A 26,125-nucleotide genomic window follows, 5' to 3' on the forward strand; every position below is an offset into this window, starting at 1 on the left:
TTGGTTTTGAATCTCTAGCATCGGAACGACAAAGCTTTGATAGGTTATTCTTGGTAGTTTTGGTATAAAAGTCTGAAAACATTTCTTTTCTGCGCCTCACATCGATGCAGCAAGAAATATTATTTGCGTACAATGAACTGTCCAAAACAGCGAAAATACATCGTTGTCACATAACTTAGCCTACGTGCTAATCCTGGTGCTAATAAAGAAATTGCCTTTTAATAAAGTTTCTCCGCAGTATAGGCCTACGGGTAGGCTACAGAGCAATTTTCTATGTTTATCAGAGGAATTCTGCCAGACTTTAAAATTTGCGAGAAATTTCTCAATTTGCGTTCCATTCACGGCATAACACAAGAGATAAGCTATAGCCTACGTTTCGTGAATGTCGTTCAAGTTTTTTAGAATCACATTTGGACCCGTCAAAGTTGTGTTCCGTTGCAGCAGTTGAGTGTTTTACCATGTTTTAACAGATGGCTTGAAGAAGAAAATCTTACCTCTGTGATGTGGCACCACTGTATTTTACACGAAAGAAATATCGCTGTTAAGTCACTAAAGATGTCTATTGTGATAGAAATCGTCACATCAACAGCAAACTGGATTGATTCAAACTGCAAATGCGCTTGATCATCGCAAGTTTAAGCACTTTTGTCAGATGCGGTTCTCGACTGTGGAGACGTGCTCGTGTTCACTGCTGTTCAATAACGACGCCAGAGCACCAAGTCAACAAATCATTCGAAAGTACAATAGGCTTATTAGCGCCATGATTGATAAATTTGAAAGTCGCATTAACGGTATCAATTTTTTCCTGCCCTTGATAAAAATATTTGCAACATCTATGGCAATAAACGCAGCCATCGTGCACAATGATTTTCAGCTGGAGCTGCTACATTTGCAGTCAGACGTGAAGCTGACACAAGCATTCAAATAAGATCATCTACTTGCGTTTTCGAGTCGTATCTGAGAGAAAGTATCTCAACCTGCTAGCCAATGCTGCAAAATGCCACAGTTTTTGATGTAACATCGCACTCAGAGTCTCAGTATCCAAACTTGCTGAAAAACGCTTCTGTTTTTGATTTAACATCATTTAGCTTACGTGTGTGAGGTAAAATAGTTGGAATTAAATCCAACTGTCGCAATCAATTGACGAACCATCATTTTAACCAGCTTTTGAATACTGCATCTTCTCAATATTACCCCTCGTGGTGGGAAACTTGTTAAAAGCCAAAATCAACTTACACATTAAATTGCATTTCTTTTGTTGCAGCCCTTTACAAAACGTTTGGTTTTAAATTTGGCCCCTGTGCTGAAAATCGCTGCTGTAGATCATGGCAAACTATGTCTCTTTTAGGTTTTTTATCGCTAAAGCTTTATAGCGTTTTATTTTATTTGTGTGAAAAGAGGTGTTTTTACTGATAAAAACCAAAAAACAAGTTCAACCTTTTCTTCTCCCGAGTTTCATATTCCCATACGTTCAAGCTTCAACAATTGATTGATGTAGCCTATCTGATAAAAGTGTCCCATTGGAGACACCTCCTTGTTCTATTGGTCAGCTATGTAAGCAATCTATAAAAACAATTGACTGACATTATTAATGGTTAAAAAAAATACTACATTCGTTACTGTTTCAATTTTGTGTTTTGACACGATGATTAAACTTCACAAGACAGTTGGTTTAATTCATAAGTTACGTTAAAATAGCGTTTTATTACAAATAATGTCATTTTTGTCCCACATTTTTTCTACCAAAATTGAAAGAATCGTCATAAGTTCTGTAAAAGCCAATTTTCAATAGCTTACAAACTAAGAAATATTAAATCAACCTCCAAGGTGCTTATTTTGTAAAATAATCGGAGATCGCAAAATCACATATGCTCTTCAATACGGTGAGCACTGGAGACATCACTTTGAAGCCATTGTTCTAGCGCAAATACTCATACACTTGGCTCTTGCTTCAAATACTGAAACAACTTTTTATCGGCAGTCGAATAACTTATCACAAAAAGTACACACTAATTTCATAAATTTACAACAACAAAAACAAATCAATCAATAGGCACACTTTAAAATTACGCAAAGATGAAGTCAAGACCGCACCTTCCAAGGATATGCGCAATAGAAAAACGCAGCAAAAACACTTAGAATTAATCTTCTCACAAGAGCAGTTAAAATACAGTATGACAATTAGAACACGGTAGCACGTTGAAAGTGAAGGTTGATGATCTTTTTCTTCCGACTAAGAGCAATGTACCATTTGTCGGCTATATATTAAAATTAAAAAAAAAAACAGAAAAATCCCCTAGGCTAACTGCCACAAAGCAAAACACATAGGTCCAGGACGGGTCCAGCAAGTAGCTTTAACGGAGGGGGGAAAGGGCGATTTCAAAAAAACATAATAATGTGTACTGTGCACACTACAGTAATCTGACCTTGCAAATGTACCTTAAATAAAGTTCCTTTTCTGTGCTTTAGGGGGTGCAATCTCCCCCAGGATCCGCCAATGCATAGGCCCAATTAAATAAGAAAAACAGTCTAGGTGTCATCGGTTGCAACAAAAACAGGAGGTGAATCAAGGTATTTTTTTGTAAAAGACTCCAGTTCTAAAACCAACCACCCAGCTTTGTTTTGAAGAGTTTTCGATTGGTTTTGAACGGCAGCTAAGTGACGGAAAGCGCCTTGTAAATTCAAACATTCCGTTTTGATATCCTCTCTTACGGTGTCAACGTCTTCACGCAAGTGATCAAATGTGGCTTTCAGCTCGTCTTTCACCTTCACAGAAAAACATTTTTGCATCAGCATCCAGAAATCTCAGTAAATAGAAGTTGAAGCCTTAATTCAAGCTAACACATCTTGTTCTTAGAAATTAATCCCTCTCTGAACAATATTTTACAAGAAGCAACTCTGAACTTGATTTTTACAGAGCGACTATAAAGAAATTGCCCCAGATGTTGCGTTTAAAAACATTCTCACCTGACGAGAGCAGCTCGAGCTTGTGAAGCTAATGACCAAGTTCAATTTGTCGGTTGCATGTTCAACAAATTGACGCTTTAGTGCTCTCTCCTTCGCACGTGAGTTCCACGTGAGCCGCTCGTAAGCAAACAGGGCACAGTAGGACACTGATGAAAACGCCAGCGCTTTCCAACCAACAGCTTTCCAACAAACCCAGGGCAGCATTCCTGCAGAGGCAAATATAGTGAAAATTTTGACAAAAAAAAATAAATTATCGCATCCAAGCTTATGCCTGTAGTTCAAGAGTTATACTAAGAGGACGAGAAAGCAAAAACGCCAATCTTCGTGTCCACTGTCCGCCTTCAGTATGGCAGTGTTTTACCAAGAAACAGCCGCATACTGTCGACAGGTGTCAAGCCGGTGGAGTTTAAGCATCGCACGAGTGCTTTTACAACTCGGCCAACGTAGCAAAAAAAAACAAAAAAAACAGAGGAACAAACTTCCTGTTATATTCCTCTAAACAAAATAAACTTTCTTTTTTCTTTTAAATAGCAGTTCCAGAAAGCGAAAGATTTTCATGACAGTGCAAGAAAACACCAGTTAACAAAACAAACATTAAAATCCGCCAAGTTGATCACATCGTACCTAAGCAAACCACCAACAAGGTCGAGTGAGATTCGGTGAATTTCAGATATCCAGACGCGAACGACCAAATCAAGTCTTCTGGGACAACAGGTTCAACTACACCATGCACACCCACATGATCCGCAGGAAGAGCAGGATGATCTACAAGATGGAATAGATTTTATTAATGATGACGACACCAAATTTTCAACAGATAATCTCAAATTCAAATTTGAACAGTGCAAAGTAACTTAAATTGTTTGAAAGTTAGAGTTTGAAACCCGGATCTTACATTGCGTGGCTGGACCAGTTTGATGAGGCCCAGGTATGTCTGTAGCAATTCCACCAAGGCGCACTCTCCTAGCGTTTTTCTGTCCAATAAACCTAAAAATGTTTCAGCTATTACCAGCAAAATTAACAAATATGTTTAAAAAGCATGATGCATTATTTAGGTTGAAAGCTAAACTCTTGCATAAAATATATTTATTCAGACGATCGGTCAAACTAACACGACTGACTGGCTTCTGTAAGAAGCTAGATCAGGTATTGATCAACTGTACACTCCGGCAAGTACACGAATATGTACGTTTATACTCATAACAAATACGATTCTCTCTGTTTAATAAAAACCATTAAATAAAATACACTATAGGCCTGCATTACTTTATTTGTAATATAGAGAACTCTTTTTTTAGAATTCTGTCTCGAGCAAATAGAAAATAACCATCGTGAAGTTACTCGCACGAAAGGGTGTCCTACACTGCAATTCATTCAAGAAAAAAACTGATGTGTTAGTTTTACAAGGATCACTCACTTTGACATAAGCTGTGTGAAGCCCAAGGAAAACTTAAACTCAATGTCTTCTTGAAAGTCAGCACATAAACCGGCACAGTTGATGTCGTAGGACATATCAAAGCTGGGCTGTAACGAAGCGGATCGCACCAGAGAACGAAACACAGGAGGATGATGAAACGGTTTAGCTGCAGGATGAAAAGAAGTTAAACATAAACACGGTCATCAACAGTTGCTTCAGAACGCTTTTTACATTTAATCAGCAGAAGTTCTACGTAAAGGACGAGCTGTCAAACAACTGAGAAAGACCATCTTTCGTTGAGATAAATTGACATCAGCAAACGGTAAACAACGTGTTCACTCTGGTTAAAAGTCTTAAATTGTGTTTTAATATGAAATTTATATCAACTAACCAATAAAAGAGATGATTTATTTAAGATATTATTAGAGCACAGCAGATGTTATTAGGAAGATATTATTAATTATTATTATTTGAGTTATGCAGAACCAGATTCGATAGTGGAAACGAAAGTTAGTAATCCAGAAGCTTTACAGCTCCGTGTATTAGCGCTCCTTCAAATTAACAAAAACATTTACTTTGAGCTGTGATTGTTTTTTTCGTGTCAACACAGCTAGAATCCTCCGAACCTTCATCAGGAGTAAGAGCAGGGGATGCAGTGAGAAGAGGACGAATGCTTTCGATCATTTCTCCTCTATTCCGATCTATCTCCTTCTGCAAGGCAACGCTGCATCTTGCAGATAGATTCCGACCAAGACCTGACCAATGTGAACAGAAGTGAATTCAGATCTTTAATTTCGTTGTCATTGAGGACATCATTGATGCTAGGTAGTTAAAGGCTCAATAATCTGAGCATCGAGAAGATCAGGTTATCATAACACTACACCTTTAGCACTAACGAGATTAAGGCGGTTAGTTCCTTTCTCTCGCCGCTTTTCGTTTAGCAAATATGCCCATTGTCCACTCAATTTATTTCACCCTGATTAAAGGTAAACGGTATTTGCTTGACGATAATGAAGAAATAAGGTCTTTCTCAGATAAGTTATTACATTGAAAACGAAACAATCTTTTTCGCACCCAGCATTTTCGTCTCTGTTCGTACAATAAGTTCATTTGGTTCTAGTTCCGTAACGGTGTTTTTGAATACGTGTATGTGAGTTGTGAGCTGCAAAAAAGCAGGGACTACTTCTAATAAATGTCATCTCTTCGATTTACCGTCGTCAACGTGTCTATACAGTTCTGCTTTGAAAACTTTGAGAACCATGGGATTGGAATGGAAAGGTCGTTGAAACTCATCGACCAATAAAGGAAGACGACGTATTTCGTCACTCATGGCCGCTCTAACTTGCTGTTCTGCCTCAGCAGTCAAACGTGCAATGCGACTCGTGCATTCTTCGGTGATGGCCTCCATTTGATGATCTAAAAATTGAAACAAAAACTGTCTCAAAGAATCTACAAAGTAGCAACAATTAGTAGCTTCCAACATTGAGAGAAGCGTAGGAACTCTGACTCTAAAATAAAATTACTGCAAAAATGACTTGCAACAGTTTTTTTAATAAAGACAACTGCTACAACAATGACTAAACCAGAATGTTAAACTATTCACCAAAATAGCTCCGTTTTGAAAAACAATAAGAATACTGAGAAAAGTATTTCACGACTGACCTGTGTATTTTAAGCGATTTTCTAAGGATTGCATCCGACTGTTGCATTCTTTCATCAGCTCTGTTGATCGAGACTGTAAGTAGACGTTAAAATAACAATACACTTTCAAACTTCAATCATCATTTCTCTCATGTTATCTTTAGATATACACTTAAATTATTTCACAAACTTTGAAAACAAATGCACCGAGCACTAAGTCAGTGATTCTTGACTTTTTAGCCCCAGAGGCCCGTGTTTTTAAAGAGGACTCGCCCCGCGTCTCTGTGTGACACAAGAAAGAGGATGTGCACGAAAGTGCATTTGATATTCCTTGTTGGAATCACCGGGTTTTTCTTTGGGGACCTGAGGGTGTTCCCGGAAACTCCGTTTAAAACTACTGCTCTAGGTCTTACGTGGAGCCATTGAGCCCTGGTATTCAGAGTTTCAACAATCTTGGCAGCACGTTGACAGTGGTGTTCAAATTTTGTGCGTGTAGCTGATTGAGAAATGCATTCTTCAAATTCTCGTTCAAACTGTGTGAACTCCATCAGTCGAGCCTGGTGCCCATCAGCCATTGGGGAAGACAGTTCTTTATTACCTTCAAAGAAACAAATTGCTGAGATGGAAAATTGTATCGCTCACAATGCCCAGACAAACGAATCATACCGAATGAAAAAATCTACATTAAAATTTTATTCCGGTTTCCTTTGTTTGGTTTGAAAAGTACAATTATTTTCAAGACATTAAAAAAAAAAAGATAAACAAATTGTTAATTTCATGTACGGTATTTATGTTCTTGGACTGTTTAAAACTATTGTTTCTTTAGCATTTCGTAGTTAATGCGGAATTTGTTACTTTTAAATGCTTGACAAGGGCTAGATTTGCAGCCGAAAATGTTTGCTGTTTTTTTTTTCCTTTTATCATGTTAAATGCCATGTTGTTGGTGAGTTTTGTCTGCTTATGGTGGAAAAAGTTACCTCTCTTCCCGAGTTGTTAATATACTGAATTTATTTCCAAGCAAATTTGAATCGTGCTTTCAATTATATCAAAATGACACCTTGAAGTCTTTGCATCCGTGATTGCAGCGTTTCTTTGGCGGATACAAAGAACACTCTATCTTTCGCTTGCTGCTGGGTCACGACTTTTAGCTCGTCAGCTAGAAACGATACACCTCGTTCTAAGTGTTGCTGCCGGACCTGGTCATAATTGCAAAGCCAAGTTAACGAGGATTACAACATGACTGAATCTAATGTCAGATAACAATGTCCTTTTGATATCTCTTAAACGTTATGAGACGGTACTTAATATAGTACACTGTGCTAGCTGAGGAATGCCAGAAGTAACACCCCAAAAACAAGTCGTACCTCTTCCATTAATTCGGGTTCCGAAGCAGAAGCATCCCATCTGTTGTTCAAGATAAACATGTTAGGCTTTGAAAGTTTTTTGTTAACGCGATGGAAGAAGTTTTTTTCGGCCAGCATTAAAGTGGACTCGGCATTTGCAACGAGAATGAAAACATCGGCGTCCAAGCAGTAACTGAAATGCAACAAGAATAATTTTGTGAAGGCAGCCATTGACTCAAGATAAACACACCACCACAACCACAGTGGAAAGTTACAAGCTGAATACAATTTAACAATAATAAGTAGTTTTAACCAGACGCGGTGTATAGCATACTGCATTAAAAACATGAATCAGTGTGTAGCTCTGAACTGCAGAAGCAGCAGTTGAATATTCAATGAAAAAAAGGTGAAAAGTAAAGAAATATATCTAATGTGGCAAAAGAAAATCGGAGCACGTTTTGTAGGCACAAGCACATGAGCGCTTACACTGTGGCATCAGGCAGTTTAGATGGTATTCCGAGTAAAGTGTATCTGATTGTGTGTTTCATGATTAAACATTGTTATATTATATTATACATGTATAATTTTCGGAGCACGTCTTTTAGGTGCAGACAGTTAACTGAAACGTGAAAATTGAAGATGCCAACAATGGACATGGAGGAGTCACTGCAGACAACTGGCCAACCCTGATGTTTCGGGATGAAAACCTGGCTTCTTTAACTGTCATCATCATCATCCATTTGGTTTTCATCCTGAAACATCAGGGTCCTGCTAAATAGGTGTGCACACTGTGGCGTCAGGATATTTATGTGAAGCGCATGGTCATTTAGGTGCTATTCTCAGTAAAGTCTATTTCATTAGGTGAGTTCAATGCCTTGAAGACCTTTACACACAGCAAATAGCTATTGCAAATGAAGTCTTGCAGCAGTGGCAGTTTTCATGCAATGTTACAAAAACGACTGGATGATTCAGCAACACATTGCAATGAACAATATCAAAAAGTTCTAAATCGCCTTACTTGTCAATCCATTGATCTAAGTCAGAGCTAACATCAATGCCGGGGCTATCAAGAAGAACTACTTCATCTTTTAACAAGGCACATTTTCTTTTAGGCCAAAATATCTAAAAGAAAATATAAACAATAAATACTGTTAATACTACAAAAAGTGGTCAATGCCAAGCAGAGCAAATTACTTCAAGTACCGTATGTATAGTTATTACTTTCTAACACCTCTACAGCCTGTTTCACCCTAAAAGGGGGACCAACAAAAGGGCCTTATTCAAATAGAATCTATTTCTATTTCATTTTCTAATCATAATAAAAATAATAAAATTTTTTGAATCATTTTCTATTTGAATAATTACCTTCAGATGACCCTTCTTTTAGAGTGAAACAGGCTGTAGTGTAGAGGTTTCAGAAAGTAATAACTATATTTGATGTAAAAGAAAAAATATATAATATAATGATTGTCATATACAAAGAAGTGAATAAAGAAAAATTAAATAACTTTAATTCCACACCGTGCGTGTGCACTGTGCATCTGAAAAGGGTTGCCTGAAACATTCAACAGCCTACTTGGAAGTAAGAAGCTGATAATTTTTGAAACTTCAGAACTAGCAAGCTAAAGCCAACCTGTATCAAACTGTCGTTGGACATGCTTCCATCGCTGAGTGCATGGCCAAGCTGATTTACGTTTTTTACATTTCGCTTTTCGTCTGAACCTCCACAAAGCAAATACCCTCCACCATCTGCACCACTTTTATCATCATTACAACCAGCCACAGACAAGAAACAATTTGTTGTATGTCCAATTCCACTTGGTAAAATTTTATCCCACAACATAGCATTGATGACAGTGCTCTTGCCATTGCTTGTACGGCCAAAAAATACAACCTAGAAGGAAAACTTAAGTCAGAAATATTAGAAAGCGCGATATCCTTTACTAACAGTAAATTGACAGAAACAATGGCAATCGCTGAGAAACTAACTAGAAAAAAAAAGAAAATAAGCACACATCTGAGTGATGGGTCAAAGTCAACTTGTTAAAATGTTTAAATACAAGACCATATATAAAATTATCCTATACATCATAAAACAACATACCTCAGGCCTCGAAATTTGTACTTTTTTCCGGCGGTCAAGCATGTCCTACCTGACTGGCCCTTTCAGCGGACATTTAATATCTCAACCGGACATATTTTTTACATGTAGATTTTGCACAAAATCACACTACAGTATTGTGTAGTCGTGTTTGTAGAAGAAGATTTTCTACAACAGAATAACTCTACAATGGTTGATGGCTTAATTAACTGACCCTGAAGTATAGGTACTGGAGCAGATTGCTTGCAAATAAATCAGTGCGTTAATGACAGTCGTGTAATCACGCAATAAACACAATTGAAAACAACAATCCAAATTTCCTTATTACAAAAGCAACTACGATCACCTATTCCGTGGTTTTCCGGTTATAGAATTGTTGTGCCAAGCGATTACTGCCGGCGCGGGTTGTAAATCTCCATGTCAGGACCGTCCAGACAAATGCGCATTAGTGACTCAATAGTGTTAGTGTTAACTAACTAACACAATAGTGTTAGTCTAACACCCTCCCTTCTGTGCAGAAATTCTATTTCTATCAGTATCAGCGTGAATAAGGTCGCTACATTCGCCTAAGCACGTGCGGAACCCAGCTGAGACTTGCTTTCTGTGACGTTTCTTTTTAACAAACGATCAATGTAACGCAATAATCCTCATTGTTAAAATTAGAATACATATCCTCGCCATGCCAATATCCTCGCCATACATATCCTCGCCATGCCAATACATATCCTTGCCAGCCAACTGGCAAGGGCAAATGGAGTAAGATGGTATGGACATGTGATAAGGAGGGAGGAAGGAAGTTTTCTTAGAAAGGCACTAGATCTAAAAGTGGATGGGAAGAGGAAACGCGGTCGTCCAAGAAGAACGTGGAAACAACAAGTAAAGGATGAGTTTAAAAAAGTCGGACTGAAGGAGGAAGATGCAAGGGACAGGGTGAAATGGAGAAAAGGGATTAAGACAATTGCTGCGCGGAAACAATCGGCCACCCCCACTAGTGGGGAACAAACCGACGATGGATTATGATGATGATGATCCCGCTGAAAAGTTCAGACAACTTTATTTCAAGGCAACATTGCAAGGCGTTGAAATGATGTAAAAATGGCTACTTTTTGCCATCAGCTTGTTAACCACGCCACTCTAATGTGATCTTTAAAGCAATTGCCTGTACTATTATCGTTTCAGCTCTGTATTTGTTCGCGTTAAACAAAAATTGTAACAATTCAAATTTAAAATATATTTTTACTGCATTAGCTTTATTTTTGTCAAGAATTTTGCGGCGGTCATTTATGACCGACCAATGAGTCGGCTTCGGCAGACATTCAAGGTCATTCCGGAGGTCATGTCCGCCGGAATTTCGAGGCCTGTACCTAATTATATATCTTTTCATATATAATAGTTGACTAAATCAATGTATCATAAATAGTTGATTCCACAAAATGCTCATTACTTTATTAATAACTTAAATAAATGTTGGTGTTGCATATATTCAGCAGAAAAATTGCTGAAAACATAACCAATACTTATGTAAACAATGTATTTAATAATTATAATTTAATGCAAATACAGCACCTTCATATGGTTACGAGAGATCATGTCTTTAATTCCATTGACTTTCTCCAAAGCTGTCAGAATTTCATTTTCCAATTCCTTAAATAAATTTAAAATAGCAGTTATGTGAAACTACATTTTCTATGTTATTGTGAAACCACAACTTGATCAATTTGTGACATGACAATGTAACAACATAAATGATAAAAAATCCTTCAAATTTTAGGAAGTTGTAAAAGACTACAACTGATAGCCTAGCCATTGAGTTAGCTGTGAATGTTAAATCAGTTTAACTCAATGGAGCCTGACTAACATGTTGGATCAGGGAAGCAATTTTGGTGAGTTATGAAATGTTAATACAACGTGATATTGTTTTGAATAACATTTGTTTTTGCTGAAGTTTGTCATGTTCATTAGCAGCTTTTATTCTGGTGTTCACTTCAGTTTGATTTTAGTTTGCAACCTAGCTGTATTTTAGCAGAATAAAGTAATGCAGCTACAGCACACATGAATACAGCAATAACTGTTTTGCAGCAGAATATATTAACATTATTACCGGTAATTACATGACAAGTATGACCTCAGCCTGGTTTATACAGCTAATAATATGTTGTGTTTTTATCAGGTCTGCCACCTACTATGTGTCATAAATAATTACCTGTCACGACAAACCATCCACTCAAAAAAATACTGACTGGAACAAAGTGGTTATACGGTACTTACACTTGTTGCCATAGTTGTAATTAAAAAGCAATGTTTCGTAGCAGGTGTTACTAGGGTTAGGATTAAGATAAAGGCTTTGTTGTCGGCGCAAGAATTTTTGTTAAATTTAAAAAGAATTCTTTATCTGGCAATACTGGTAAAGTTAATATAGCCACGTCCTTACTGGAGATAGTTAAAGCAGGATGCCAAAACAGTCATATGAAAATGTGAACCGACGCCTAAACCATTCAACGATAACATAAGCATGCTGATACAGAATACATCAAAATGATAAGGAATTTAAAATCTAATTATGCTGCAATGGCTCATAGTGCTAGGAAATATAACTAATATTGCTATTGGTACGATACACGTAATTTTAAAGATTTCACATATTACATAATGACTATAATGTAGAAAATAAATCTTAAAAAGTATAACTATGGGTTGCAAACATTTTCATAACAATAAACATGCAACAAGAAACTTTTGTTGAGATGATGAAGTTACAGTTAATTACCTCATCAATTAAAATATTTTCTTCACTGTTACCAATATCATCGATAAATTCCCCAAAATCTTCAATGTATTGAGCAATATCAGAAAATATATTGTTAATTTTCTTCTTTGCAGTTGTGAAATGTTTCAGTGGTGATGGCATGTCCCCTGCGGGCCCTGTTATATGACCTTTTAACATTACAGAGTTTTGAGATTAATCACACCATACCTGACCTGAACTTCATTCAAAACTGACAGAAAACAATTTAGAGTTGCCAGACGACGCCAATTTAATTTCTCTCTGCGGCATCGAAAATTTCTTTATGACAAATTCATTTCACCAACCTTTTCCATCTTTAAGCGCTCTCTTTGTTTTAGAATTTTTCCATTTTATTTTTGAATGCCTTATTTAGTCAAATTTCGTATTTTGTAAATGTGTTACAGCATTAACTTGAAATGGAGCTGTTGTAGTGCAATCAAACAATCAATCAATGGTTTATTTGTCTGAAACAGGAACAGTATACCTACATGGTCGAAATATGCTAGTTGTATAGCAGAGGTGGGCAAACTACGGCCCGCGGGCCGCATGCGGCCCGAAACAACTTTCTGTGCGGCCTGCGAAAGCCTGAAGCAATTATATAAAAATAATCCTAAAATTGCTTGAAAATTTTAATCAGGGATCTCTGATCTCTTTTAATTACTACAATGACTTAATTAAACTTTTTCTTCATATATTTAATATCGATAAAGATAAATTATAGTCTTTTTGTCGCATTGTAGTAGTTTGTTTCCCCAGCCACATCGTGATCTTGCATGAATGCATGACTATTATTCATAGCTATTATTAGTGTCAAAGCAGCCATTGCTAAACAGCCGATTAAGTCACGATCGAAATTTCTGACTTCGGCCTGTCGCATCATGAGACTTTCTTTTTCGTTTTAGTCTTGGATCAAGGCCAAGACTCTTGCTGTTGGTAAAGAGAAAAGCGGCGATTTTGACAGTTTTTCTGATCATGTTAATTCGCCCACAGATGTATTCTGTTTAATTCGCTCAAAGTGCGTCTGGCAAAGTGTTATCTTGATGTGGGTTGTAGCCAGTGGCGCCGGCAGGGGGGGGGCAGGCGGGGCAGCTGCCCCCCCAATGTTTTGGGCATCATCTTTTTAATTTTTTTTTTTATTAATACATATTAATATTATTTTTTTAATATTTGGATCCCAACCTCAAGTAAGTCAACTCTAGTTGCAAGGGGGGTGGGGGGGGTAAAAGTTCTCTCTTTCTTTAAAAAAAATGTTTAGGGAAAACCTTGATGACTAAATTGTACAGTAGATAAAAAGATTTTCTACAGAAGCAAAGATATAGACTTTTTAAAGTTTTAACTAACGTCACATTGATGTAGAAAAATAACAACCTGTTAAATTTTTGATACCTCACACTCCCAGGACTTCTTCCGCGCGCATTTTGGCATTAGTTGCTTGCAGTGATTCTTTCACTTAAACAAAACGTTTTGTTTTAGCAGTTTTGAGTTGTTCAATTCTTAAGTTGTTAAGGAGACTCAATTTCTCCAATATTTATCATTTATGTTTCTTCTTTAATCTCAGCAGAGTATAAAACTTGTAAAAGTTTTACATCCATACAACGTCATAAATGAAATTATATCTCAAATCGGCGTTATGACGTGACATCATCTAAACATTTTACCGAATAATAAATTAACAAATTCGATCGTCAAAAGTGGTTTGGTGGTGGTAAATATTACGTAATGAAAAAAATGTGATAAGGTTGGAAGACATTACGTCATGTATTTTCAATACAAATTGAAGTTTAAAATTTATTCTTTTGTTCATAGTCGTAACTCGTAATCCACCTTCAAAGCGGTACTACAAAGAACAATTTTCGATAAGGGGGGCATCAAGAGTAAGTCGACATGACTTTTAACCCTTACGGCCTTAGAAGGTTGGGCTCCTGGAGTCTTGCTCAGTTTGGGGGGGGGGGGGGCTGTTGATTCTTCTTATGCTTTAGGAGTGATATCTCTGTTATTTTGGCACGGTTTCAAAATTTGAGATTCACTTTGTAAAATTATTCACGCTGAGCATATCCGAAAATTAAAACTATGTGAATTTTAGAACTGCTCATATACGTTGTAATGTTGAGGTCACTTATGAATGTAATTTGTAGCGTGAGTTTACACATTATTTTTTGGTAGAGTAATGAAGAACGTGCATTGTAATGTTGTGATTAATTTTTTTTACATTATTTTACATACAGCCAATGCCCTTCACGCTGTGAAACAGTTAGGGTTAACAAGACATGGGCCAAATTAATTACTTTCATCCAGCTGGTGGGAAAATGTTTTACAATAGAATATGAAATATTTCAGAGAATGTGCTGAGAAATGCCTTATATCTTTCAATTTATAACCTTTATTCGCTCAAAATTTCAGTTCAATAGAGGTGAATAAAAGTTAGGAAAAGTCAATAAATCTCGTAGTCGCAGCCTCAGTGGTTTTAGAGATAGGCTACAACTGTTGATACAAAAAAGTTGAATTGACAGGCCACCCCCTAACCTTCAAAGGGTTTGCATTGAGTCAACAGATCTATGCCTTAAGGTTTACGTCAGCTCCGGAGATCAGCAAAATATAAGGATGTTATCTTCGGTGCAACAAGACCATTGATTGATTGGTTTAGTAAGGATTCGTAGCCCCATTGCTTTCATTTTGAGTGATCATACTGATTTTCAATTTATTCCTACAAGACGTTACGTAATGAAAAAATATATAAGTAAGGTTGGAAGACATTACGTCATGTCTTTTCAATTCAAAAAGAAGTTTAAAATTTATTCTTTTGTTCATAGTCGTAGTAATCTTCCTTCAAAGCGGTATTGCAAAGAACAATTTTCGATAAGGGGGGCATCAAGAATATGTCGACATGACTTTTAAGGTTTACGTCAGCCCCCGAGGTCAGTAAAATATAAGGTTCTCATTATCGTGATTGTAAGCCGCGGAAAAATTTTTCTCTAAAAAACAGATTCCCGGGAAGCTATACATTTTTCCAGCCCTGGTAGAAAACAAGAGAAATTAAATAATATACCACTGTCTTGCACCAGTGGCGTAGCCAAGGGAGGGGGGTTCGGGGGTTTCAACCTTTTAAATTGATATAATTTCTCGTCAAACTGTGCAAGGATGCAAGCCATCTGCAACTACTGAGATCGCTTGTTCGATCTAGATTAACATCTAAACAGCTATTCGTTATACAAAAATTGAATATATCAGAAGTATAGCCTAAAGTATCTTCATTATCTCAAAGCTTTTTGTTTGACACTCATGAAGATGTATGACCTCTATGACGTTACATTTTCTAAACTTTAGGTTGACTTCAGAGCATAAAAGTTAGTGACTTACCGGAATAAAATCGCTTTTTGAATCAACCAAGGAGAAAATTGATAAATAATAAAACTGTAATAATCTCGCAAAAAAAAGCAATCAACCTATGTCTCTAAAACAAAGTTTGCCTAATTTTAAACGAAACTGCATTAAAATTGCGAGTTTTGCCAATACCAAACATTCAAATATCTCAGTCTGGAATTAGCAACAAGAAAACATAGAAACTTAGCTTTATTTCGGAAAAATGCCGAAGAAAACATGATCTTGTCCTTTTGCTATGCCACCGGACAGCACCATTTTACAGAAATATTCATACCCACAATTTTGTTGAAAATGCTCTCAGAATGCACCAAACTGAAAGTAATTTTTCAAAATTTTCTGGGGGAGACCCCCCAAACCCCCGCCGCTAAGTGTCGCCTTCGGCGAACACGCCATCGGGCTGCGCCCGCCGGCTGTCAATACCCCCCCTTTCAAAATTTTTGACTACGCTACTGTCTTGCACTGTCAATATTTTGCCCCCCCATTGTTGAAGGTCTGGCGGCGCCACTGGTTGTAGCCTATTCAAATAAATAATTGAGACAAACATTTTTTTATATCTTTTATGTAACACATGTAGGCTACAGTATATAAAATCTCCGTTTCTTTCGTTACTTTATAAAATTAATAAAAGCTTGTGTTTTGAGTATTTTAGACTTGATGCTTTGGCTTATAATCTTAATTAAGGCCTACTATACTGCGCCCTCGAACAAATTCAGATTCTGAATGCGGCCTTCGAGATAAAAAGTTTGCCCACCCCTGTTTTATAGCCATACACTGCAAAAGTGGCACATGTTTCCACACTGACAGGGAGACAACGAAACAACCATACGGTTTACTAGTCAATTTCCACCGTACAGAATTGATAATTTTGTCACTTTAACACAAAAAATATATAGCCTAACAGAAAAATATTTTAGGGTGTCTATCTAGGAGTATTTGATTGGCTACAAAATTAAGCAAGTTAAATGTAATGTTAAATGTATTTTTTTGTTAATCAAAGTTACAAACTCTTAGCCTACTCGGGAAATTGAGAAATACTTATCCTGTCTAACTCTAACCAATTTAGTTCATTGCGACCGGTGTCAGAAAAGCGACATTCTCCCGTGGTGATTTTTACCTTTCTTGTTTAGAGTCGTCTCTTCCTTCTGTATTTAAATCGTAATCCTTTTGGTTTATACCGTAGGCTACTGTATATGTTACGACTGTTACGAGTAGGCTATTGTTTAATTCCACGCTTTATTTCATAATGTTGTGTTTTTTTATCAGTAGCCTAATATGGTGGGAGTTATGAGAGCAGAACAGTTACACAGTCATGTCGCTTCAGAAATACGTAGGCTCTGTGGTGGGTAAAATTCCGTGAGAGTGGCATTTGTTAATAGAAAGCAGGGATATCTAAAGAAGGGGATACGAAGGCTTTTTTTACGTCTGACAATAGAAGAGCTTTTGTTTATCGTAAATAATCTGTGTTAATCGTAAAATGACAATTGGCACCGATAGTAGTTTAATAAATCTTGTTATGATAACTTGCATTGCGCTATTAACATCAGGCCTGGATATATATCACAGCATGTTCGTGGTTGCTTGTTAACCCTTAGAAGGTTGGGCTCCTGGAGTCTTGCTAAGTTTGGGAGGGGGGCTGTCGATTCTTCTTATGCTTTAGGAGTGATATCTCTGTCATTTTTTAAGGCACGGTTTCAAAATTTGAAATTCACTTTGTAAAATTATTCACGCTGAGCATATCTAAAAATTAAAACTATGTGAATTTTAAAACTGCTCATATACGTTGAAATGTTGAGGTGATTTATGACTTTTTGATTATTTTGCGATTGCGTGAGTATACACAATATTTTTTGGTAGAGTAATGAAGAACATGCATTGCAATGTATTGTGATTAAATTTTTTTTTTACATAATCTCAATTTGAATCTATATTTTTCATGCAAAATAATATAATGATGCAAAATAAGATATAGGCTAATAATGAAAAATAACATATAAATAAAATATGAAATATTTCCGAGGATGTGCTGAGAAATGCCTTATATCTCTTAATTTATAACCTTTATTTGCTCAAAATTTCAGCTCAATAGAGGTGAATAAAAGTTAGGAAAAGTCAAGAAATCTCGTAGTTGCAGCCTCAATGGTTTTGTTTTTGTTTGTTTTATTATCTTTATCTTGCATTGCGGGAAAGCGGACTTGAGCGCTATGCATCGGTGTACGCCTTTCGACGTAGGCTACACCTGACCCACGCTGCAGCCGACGGCAATGTCTGTTTCCGGTTGTCTACTCTACTTATGACTTAAATTATGACTACTTATGACCGAGGGCATCACGGCCAGCAAGCTCAACATCATCGAGCACCTGGCCACCAAGCATCAAGCCCTCATCATCCTCCTCCAGGAGACTCACTGTACATCTGTGGATAAGTTGGTAATAACCAATTTTACACTCGCAGGCGCAACCTGCAGCAGGAAACACGGCCTCGCCACGTTTGTCCATGACCGGCTGAGCTGGTCCTTGGTTGACCAATCCCAAGCTCAATCGGAGATCGAGTGGCTTTGTGTAGATGTAGCAGGCTACAACATCGTCAATGTCTACAAGCCCCCACCTTCGCGGATAACATCAACAGCCATCCCAGTGTTCCCCCACCCCAGCCTCTACGCTGGCGATTTTAACTGCCACCACACTGACTGGGGGTACAACTCCATCAACAATGACGGAGATAGTCTGGCCGCTTGGGCAACCAACAACAACCTCGCCCTCTTATACGATCCTAAGGGCGCACCGAGCTTCCACTCCGGTCGTTGGAACACTGGCACGAACCCAGACCTGGCTTTCGCAAGTGATGACCCCGATGATCGCCAGCCGGACAGACGTGTGTTAGAGAAGTTCCCAAGGTCTCAACACCGACCCTCGCTAATCACGGCCCCCTTGCTTGCCACACCTATTCCGAGCAAGCCTGTCAAGCGATGGAACTTCAGAAAGGCCGATTGGGAATACTACAGCTTCCTCACAAACGAAGCTACGCAGTACCTCCCACCCCCACACACCATCAAAGTGGATGAAGCCTACCAGGACTTCTGTGATGCAATCATATCTGCGGCAAAAGACTCCATCCCGCGAGGTCGACGGAAAAACTACATACCTTGCTGGGATGTGGAGTGCGACAGGCTTTACCGCGACTTCCTCCGTTCCCCTCAGGGTACCGCCACCACCAACTCAGCAACAGCCCTGCTGGCAAGATTGGATTCAAAGAGGAAGAAGCGCTGGACAGAAGCCATAGACTCAATCGACTTCACGCACTCCAGCCGCACAGCTTGGAGTACACTCAACAACCTCACTGGCAGATCACGTGCCTCTCGTCGCCAATGCCCCATTTCAGCAAATGCCATCGCCCCACAACTTGTGAAAAATGGAGTGCACAGAACGAGAGACCGTGAAACAGACAAGTCCGTCTTCAAGGAAATGACGAACCTCTGGAAGGTCCCAACACCTGTCGAGGGCAACATCTCTGGTGAGTTTACCCCAGAAGAATTTGCCTCCGCCCTCCAGCACCTAAAGCCAGGCAAATCCCCGGGCCTTGACCACCTATGCCCGGAACTAATACTCCAAGCTGCCCCCTCTATGAGGTCCTGGTTAAAAGAATTCCTTTCCTGCTGCTTGCGTCACCTGCGCATCCCAAGAATCTGGAGAAGAGCCCTAGTGGTTGCAGTCCCAAAGCCGAAGAAGCCCCCAGGGGATCCGAAGAGCTATTGCCCCATCTCTCTGCTCTGTATCCCCTTCAAGATACTCGAAAGACTTATCTACGCCCGTGTCGAACCGATAATAGACCCTCAGCTCCCTCGGGAACAAGCCGGCTTTCGCCACGGAAGATCAACTGTAGACCAGGTCACTCTGATGACCCAAGACATCGAGGACAGCTTCTCGGCAAAAAAGAAGGCTGGCGCCGTGTTTGTCGATCTCACGGCTGCCTACGACACTGTATGGCACAGCGGCCTTACCTGCAAACTACTCCGTCTCCTTCCTGACAGGCACATGGTCCATATGATTATGGAACTTGTGCAAAACCGCAGCTTTACCCTTTCCACCGGTAGCGGCCGACGAAGTAGATTACGTCGACTCAGGAACGGCGTCCCACAGGACTCTGTCCTGGCTCCCCTCCTCTTTAACACTTACATCTATGACCTGCCTGACACCATCTCCAGGAAGTATGCTTATGCAGACGATCTGGCTCTCCTGCATCCAGCCGGAGATTGGCAGTCAATGGAGAGGAACCTAAGCCAGGACATGTCAACTATATCAACATATCTCCAGAAATGGAAGCTACAGCTCAGCAAGGCAAAGACAGTGTCGGCGGCCTTCCACCTAAACAACAAGGAAGCAAAACGTGAGATCAACATTACCACCGATGACGAACACCTAGGCCTACCCTACTGCGCCGAACCCACCTACCTCGGCGTAACCCTGGACAGGTCACTCACGTACCGACGACACCTGGAGTCACTGCGCAAAAAACTATCTGCGCGCGTTGCACTTTTGAGGCGGCTGGCGGGTTCCGGCTGGGGAGCTGATGCGAAAACCCTTCGCACAGCTACCTTGGCCCTTGTCCATTCTACCGCTGAGTACTGCGCACCAGTGTGGTGCCGCAGCTCTCACACCCGCCACATTGACACCGCCATCAATGACGCACTACGCACTGTGACTGGATGCCTGCGTCCCACTCCAACGGATTGCCTTCCCATCCTTGCAGGCATCCAACCTGCTGAGCTTTGCCGTAAAGGAGCCATGATTTCCCTTGCTCGTCGCGCACTGGACCCCGACCACCTCCTCCACAGTACATTCCAGCGCCTACCTGGAGGACAGCAGCGACTGAAATCAAGACGCCCATTTGTGCCCGCCGCACGACAGCTTCTGAACAACGTTGAAGATCTTGGAATAAGTGCGGCACACTGGACGAACTACACATGGAACATGGAGTGGCAAAACAACACTTCCCGACTCCGTGATTTCCTACCCGACGTCGATCCCCATCCTCCGGGAATGTCCCTCGCAAGACTTTCGTGGGTCCGGCTTAACCGCCTACGAACCGGCGTCGGTCGCTTTCGTTCAGACATGTGCAAATGGGGCCTGGCTCCCTCACCGGGATGCGAGTGTGGCGCCACAGACCAGACAGTAGATCATGTCGTCCATGACTGCCCAATCCATCAACCACCACATGGAGCGCCTGGACTGAAGGCCCTGGATGACGAGACTGTCGAGTGGCTGATGACATCATGCCCAAACATATAGTCCAGAAGAACAGCTCATACGACGAAGAATGACTTAAATTTGGTACTACCTATTACTCGAAATAGATCACTGGGTAGAGACAATTAGGCCTATCGTAAAGTTTCTTGCCCAGAGAAACAACAGCAAGTGTGGGTGGCTGGAGTCGAACATGCAGGCTCTCGACTGCGAGCCCAACGCGCTAACCACTCGGCCACTGCTGCCGAGTGGTTAACTGCCAACTGTTGATGATACAAAAAAGTTCTTCGTCGTATAAGTTGAATTGCCCGCCCCCCCCCCCCCCCCATAACCTTTAAAGGGTTAATTCAACCACCCATATAGGCTAATTGCTTTACATCTAGCCTCCTGCAAAGGCTTTGTTATAAAAAAAAAAACAGCTTACTGGTAACTTTTCAACCGTCTTTGTAAACAAGTATTCTTTAAATATACTCTACGTAACATTTGCTAACTGTCTTCTGTAGCTCATTGTACCGGCTGCACTACAAAACTTTCTACGATTTAAAAAAAACAACACATGTTTAAAGCACTACAAACTACCGCCCTGGTAGTGTCATGAGAATAAGGCAATCGCGGCGAGCCTTCATATCCCCTTCTCTAGATATCCCTAATAAAAAGCGTGACCTAAATTGTGTGAGAGCAGAATTTAGGTTTTGAATTTGCGCAGTTGCAATGCATTTGCAATTGCAATTTTTATAGGTTTCGGCAACATGTTCTCATAATTTGAATTTGGTTGGTTGGTTTTGAATCTTTATCCTCACTCCTCAGACTGACAAAGCCTTAATTGGTTATTCCTGGTAGTTTCGCTCACTTGCAGAGACTCTTGACACAGGGCCGGTTACCGAGATTGGCAGAGTGAAGTTTCCGTTTGTTGAAGTCTTGCTCCCGGGGAATTAGTCCATTTACTAGGTGCCACTGAATGGAGAGCAGTCCTGAAAATTCGTTGCTCAAGCGCACACCCCGAGAGTCGAACTTGCGCCGCGTGATCTTGAGCTGGGCGTGTAACCACTGAGCTATCGGGGCGGACATTTATTAGTTAGAAACATGATACATGTTACATTCTCAGTTTAAATCTCTCCCAACAATATTTTTTCTCAAAGTTTTTACATTTAAAATTTTTGTTCCCAATGACCTTGCAATAATTGCCTCAAACATTTTCAAATTGTTAGAAGAAATTTTTTATCTGGTAACATGAGAATGAAAAGTTGCCAGGTAGACTAAAAATTTGTCAGAAAACAATAAATTGGGTGAATTTTGTACCCTGTTTTTGATAGTTAACAGATCATTCAGACATTCATTTGAGCCGATGTTTAATTTTTTATGTAATATCTGCAAAGTTCTGGATCATAAATAAACATTTTTGTCATTTTTCTCTTAAAGTCCAAATTTCAGATTTTTACTGTCCTTGGTCTATCCGGATCACTTGGCAACGCTACTGAAATGAAATGTGTGTTTGTTTTGATTATATTCATAATTCATAATCAATCAATCAATCATTTTATTTTTCGTCATTAACGCGTCCGGGACGAAAAAGATACTAACTACAAAAATCGATATAAACCTACCAGCACGTTAACGAACGGGAAAAGGTGGCAAAACCTTGAAAGGTTCAAAACGTGCCTGAATGAAAAATTATGTAGTAGGCTACGGTATATATCAGTAGTTAGCATGGCCACAAAACCCCAAAAAAAAACAAATAGCAAAAAATAAAACAAAAACAGAGAGAAGCACACATGTAGTAATGAATGACAGCCTAATGAAAAGTGTTGTGGATTGAATTGATCACTATTGATTGAATCTTCATCTTCGGATTGGGAAAGCTTCTTGAAAGCTTAATTCTGGCACTTTCGCATACATTCGGAGGTTGGAACCACTGACGCAAGCCCGGTCACCGAGATTGACAGAGTCAATTATCAAATCAGTTCAAAGTTACTAGTACTACTAAAGTTCTTTGTTTTAAATTCAGTTATTATTTAAACTTTGCTGGGTTAGTGTGTGTTGTCTCGGTATAAATCAATTTAAATAAAGGCAGTGGCTATTTGACCGGCACCGGTCTTTTAATCTGAAACACTATTTGAACGGCTTGACGTACTTTTTTCTTTTCCCTTTTTTTTCAAAGCAAAAGACGAGAGAACAAATGAAAAAGTGTGTATACAGCAGTGGCGTACCGTGACCACTTTGACAGGGTGTTCAGTGACGGCAAAGCAACAGCGGAGGGTCTGGGGGGCCTCCCCCAGAAAATTTTTAAAATTAACATTGAATTTGGTGCGTTCAGAGAGCATTTTCAGCACAAATTCTGAACATGAACAGAACTGACAAAAATAATGTTGTCGAAATGGAGAAGAATACAAAATAGATATTTATTTGACCACCGTCATTCTGGCAGAATAGTTTTTCCGCTTTCCGCCTAAAAAAGTTATCCGTGAATAAGTGCGAGGCATAAAATGCGACCAGACATACATTCGAAATATCTTAAATAAAACTATGATCCGCAACACGTGCCACTTAAATTTTACATGCATCGGATTCAGTATTAAATTACCTTTCCAGGGATGTGCACCAATAGGTGCGCATATGGAAGGAACTCCTAGCAGAACGCTTCAAAGATGGAGGATATATTTACGATAAACATTAAAATAATACGATTTTTGCATAATTGACACCACTCAAACATCTTGGAATAAAACTATAATCCGCAACACGTGCCACTTAAATTTTACATGCATCGGATTCAGTATTAAATTACCTTTCCAGGGATGTGCACCAATAGGTGCGCATATGGAAGGAACTCCTAGCAGAACGCTTCAAAGATGGAGGATATATTTACGATAAACATTAAAATAATACGATTTTTGCATAATAGACACCTCTTCAAACATCTTGGAATAAAACTATAATCCGCAACACGTGCCACTTAAATTTTACATGCATCGGATTCAGTATTAAATGACCTTTCCAGGGATGTGCACCAATAGGTGCGCATATGGAAGGAACTCCTAGCAGAACGCTTCAAAGATGGAGGATATATTTACGATAAACATTAAAATAATACGATTTTTGCATAATTGACACCTCTTCAAACATCTTGGAATAAAACTATAATCCGCAACACGTGCCACTTAAATTTTACATGCATCGGATTCAGTATTAAATTACCTTTCCAGGGATGTGCACCAATAGGTGCGCATATGGAAGGAACTCCTAGCAGAACGCTTCAAAGATGGAGGATATATTTACAATAAACATTAAAATAATACGATTTTTGCATAATTGACACCTCTTCAAACATCTTGGAATAAAACTATAATCCGCAACACGTGCCACTTAAATTTTACATGCATCGGATTCAGTATTAAATGACCTTTCCAGGGATGTGCATCAATAGGTGCGCATATGGAAGGAACTCCTAGCAGAACGCTTCAAAGATGGAGGATATATTTACGATAAACATTAAAATAATACGATTTTTGCATAATTGACACCTCTTCAAACATCTTGGAATAAAACTATAATCCGCAACACGTGCCACTTAAATTTTACATGCATCGGATTCAGTATTAAATTACCTTTCCAGGGATGTGCACCAATAGGTGCGCATATGGAAGGAACTCCTAGCAGAACGCTTCAAAGATGGAGGATATATTTACGATAAACAATAAAATAATACGATTTTGCATAATAGACACCTCTTCAAACATCTTGGAATAAAACTATAATCCGCAACACGTGCCACTTAAATTTTACATGCATCGGATTCAGTATTAAATGACCTTTCCAGGGATGTGCACCAATAGGTGCGCATATGGAAGGAACTCCTAGCAGAACGCTTCAAAGATGGAGGATATATTTACGATAAACATTAAAATAATACGATTTTTGCATAATTGTCACCTCTTCAAACATCTTGGAATAAAACTATAATCCGCAACACGTGCCACTTAAATTTTACATGCATCGGATTCAGTATTAAATTACCTTTCCAGGGATGTGCACCAATAGGTGCGCATATGGAAGGAACTCCTAGCAGAACGCTTCAAAGATGGAGGATATATTTACAATAAACATTAAAATAATACGATTTTTGCATAATTGACACCTCTTCAAACATCTTGGAATAAAACTATAATCCGCAACACGTGCCACTTAAAGTTTACATGCATCGGATTCAGTATTAAATGACCTTTCCAGGGATGTGCATCAATAGGTGCGCATATGGAAGGAACTCCTAGCAGAACGCTTCAAAGATGGAGGATATATTTACGATAAACATTAAAATAATACGATTTTTGCATAATTGACACCTCTTCAAACATCTTGGAATAAAACTATAATCCGCAACACGTGCCACTTAAATTTTACATGCATCGGATTCAGTATTAAATTACCTTTCCAGGGATGTGCACCAATAGGTGCGCATATGGAAGGAACTCCTAGCAGAACGCTTCAAAGATGGAGGATATATTTACGATAAACAATAAAATAATACGATTTTGCATAATAGACACCTCTTCAAACATCTTGGAATAAAACTATAATCCGCAACACGTGCCACTTAAATTTTACATGCATCGGATTCAGTATTAAATGACCTTTCCAGGGATGTGCACCAATAGGTGCGCATATGGAAGGAACTCCTAGCAGAACGCTTCAAAAATGGAGGATATATTTACAATAAACATTAAAATAATACGATTTTTGCATAATTGACACCTCTTCAAACATCTTGGAATAAAACTATAATCCGCAACACGTGCCACTTAAATTTTACATGCATCGGATTCAGTATTAAATGACCTTTCCAGGGATGTGCACCAATAGGTGCGCATATGGAAGGAACTCCTAGCAGAACGCTTCAAAGATGGAGGATATATTTACGATAAACATTAAAATAATACGATTTTTGCATAATTGACACCACTCAAACATCTTGGAATAAAACTATAATCCGCAACACGTGCCACTTAAATTTTACATGCATCGGATTCAGTATTAAATTACCTTTCCAGGGATGTGCACCAATAGGTGCGCATATGGAAGGAACTCCTAGCAGAACGCTTCAAAAATGGAGGATATATTTACGATAAACATTAAAATAATACGATTTTTGCATAATTGACACCTCTTCAAACATCTTGGAATAAAACTATAATCCGCAACACGTGCCACTTAAATTTTACTTGCATCGGATTCAGTATTAAATTACCTTTCCAG

At 39.0% G+C, this 26,125-nt stretch overlaps 2 protein-coding genes across 3 annotated transcripts in view; one reads left to right on the forward strand and one right to left on the reverse strand.

Moving 5' to 3' along the window:
- Positions 1-1,182: 1,182 nt before the first annotated feature.
- LOC145786568 (mitofusin-2-like) lies at positions 1,183-12,448 on the reverse strand. Its single transcript, XM_082598247.1, has 15 exons — positions 12,237-12,448; positions 11,036-11,113; positions 9,002-9,262; positions 8,387-8,490; positions 7,390-7,561; positions 7,083-7,221; positions 6,439-6,623; positions 6,047-6,119; positions 5,597-5,800; positions 4,960-5,139; positions 4,385-4,550; positions 3,863-3,954; positions 3,592-3,732; positions 2,968-3,173; positions 1,183-2,766 (listed from the first exon to the last, which is right to left on the reverse strand). The coding sequence occupies exons 1-15, from the start codon at positions 12,411-12,413 to the stop codon at positions 2,530-2,532; spliced, it is 2,415 nt and encodes an 804-aa protein (XP_082454373.1). The 5' UTR covers positions 12,414-12,448; the 3' UTR covers positions 1,183-2,529.
- Positions 11,250-26,125, forward strand: part of LOC145786569 (uncharacterized) — a 30,570-nt gene continuing 15,694 nt past the window's right edge. The window contains exons 1-2 of one of the 2 annotated variants that reach the window (XM_082598249.1): positions 11,250-11,352; positions 11,640-11,729. The gene's annotated coding sequence lies outside the window, so the exon portion shown is untranslated. The remainder of the gene's footprint in view (positions 11,353-11,639; positions 11,730-26,125) is intronic. The other variant, XM_082598250.1, reaches the window with a different exon arrangement.

Source organism: Aplidium turbinatum, chromosome 17 (genome assembly GCF_918807975.1).
Source record: "Aplidium turbinatum chromosome 17, kaAplTurb1.1, whole genome shotgun sequence".
Classification (NCBI taxonomy): domain Eukaryota; kingdom Metazoa; phylum Chordata; class Ascidiacea; order Aplousobranchia; family Polyclinidae; genus Aplidium; species Aplidium turbinatum.

Coding starts and splice junctions, on each gene's coding strand:
- LOC145786568 (XM_082598247.1), bottom strand. CDS start 12,413: ATGTTAAAAGGTCATATAACAGGGCCCGCAGGGGACATGCCATCACCA. Junction 8,491..9,001: donor CCAACGACAGTTTGATACAG/GTTGGCTTTAGC, acceptor ATTTTCTTTTAG/ATATTTTGGCCTAAAAGAAA. Junction 5,140..5,596: donor GTATAGACACGTTGACGACG/GTAAATCGAAGA, acceptor CACATTGGTCAG/GTCTTGGTCGGAATCTATCT.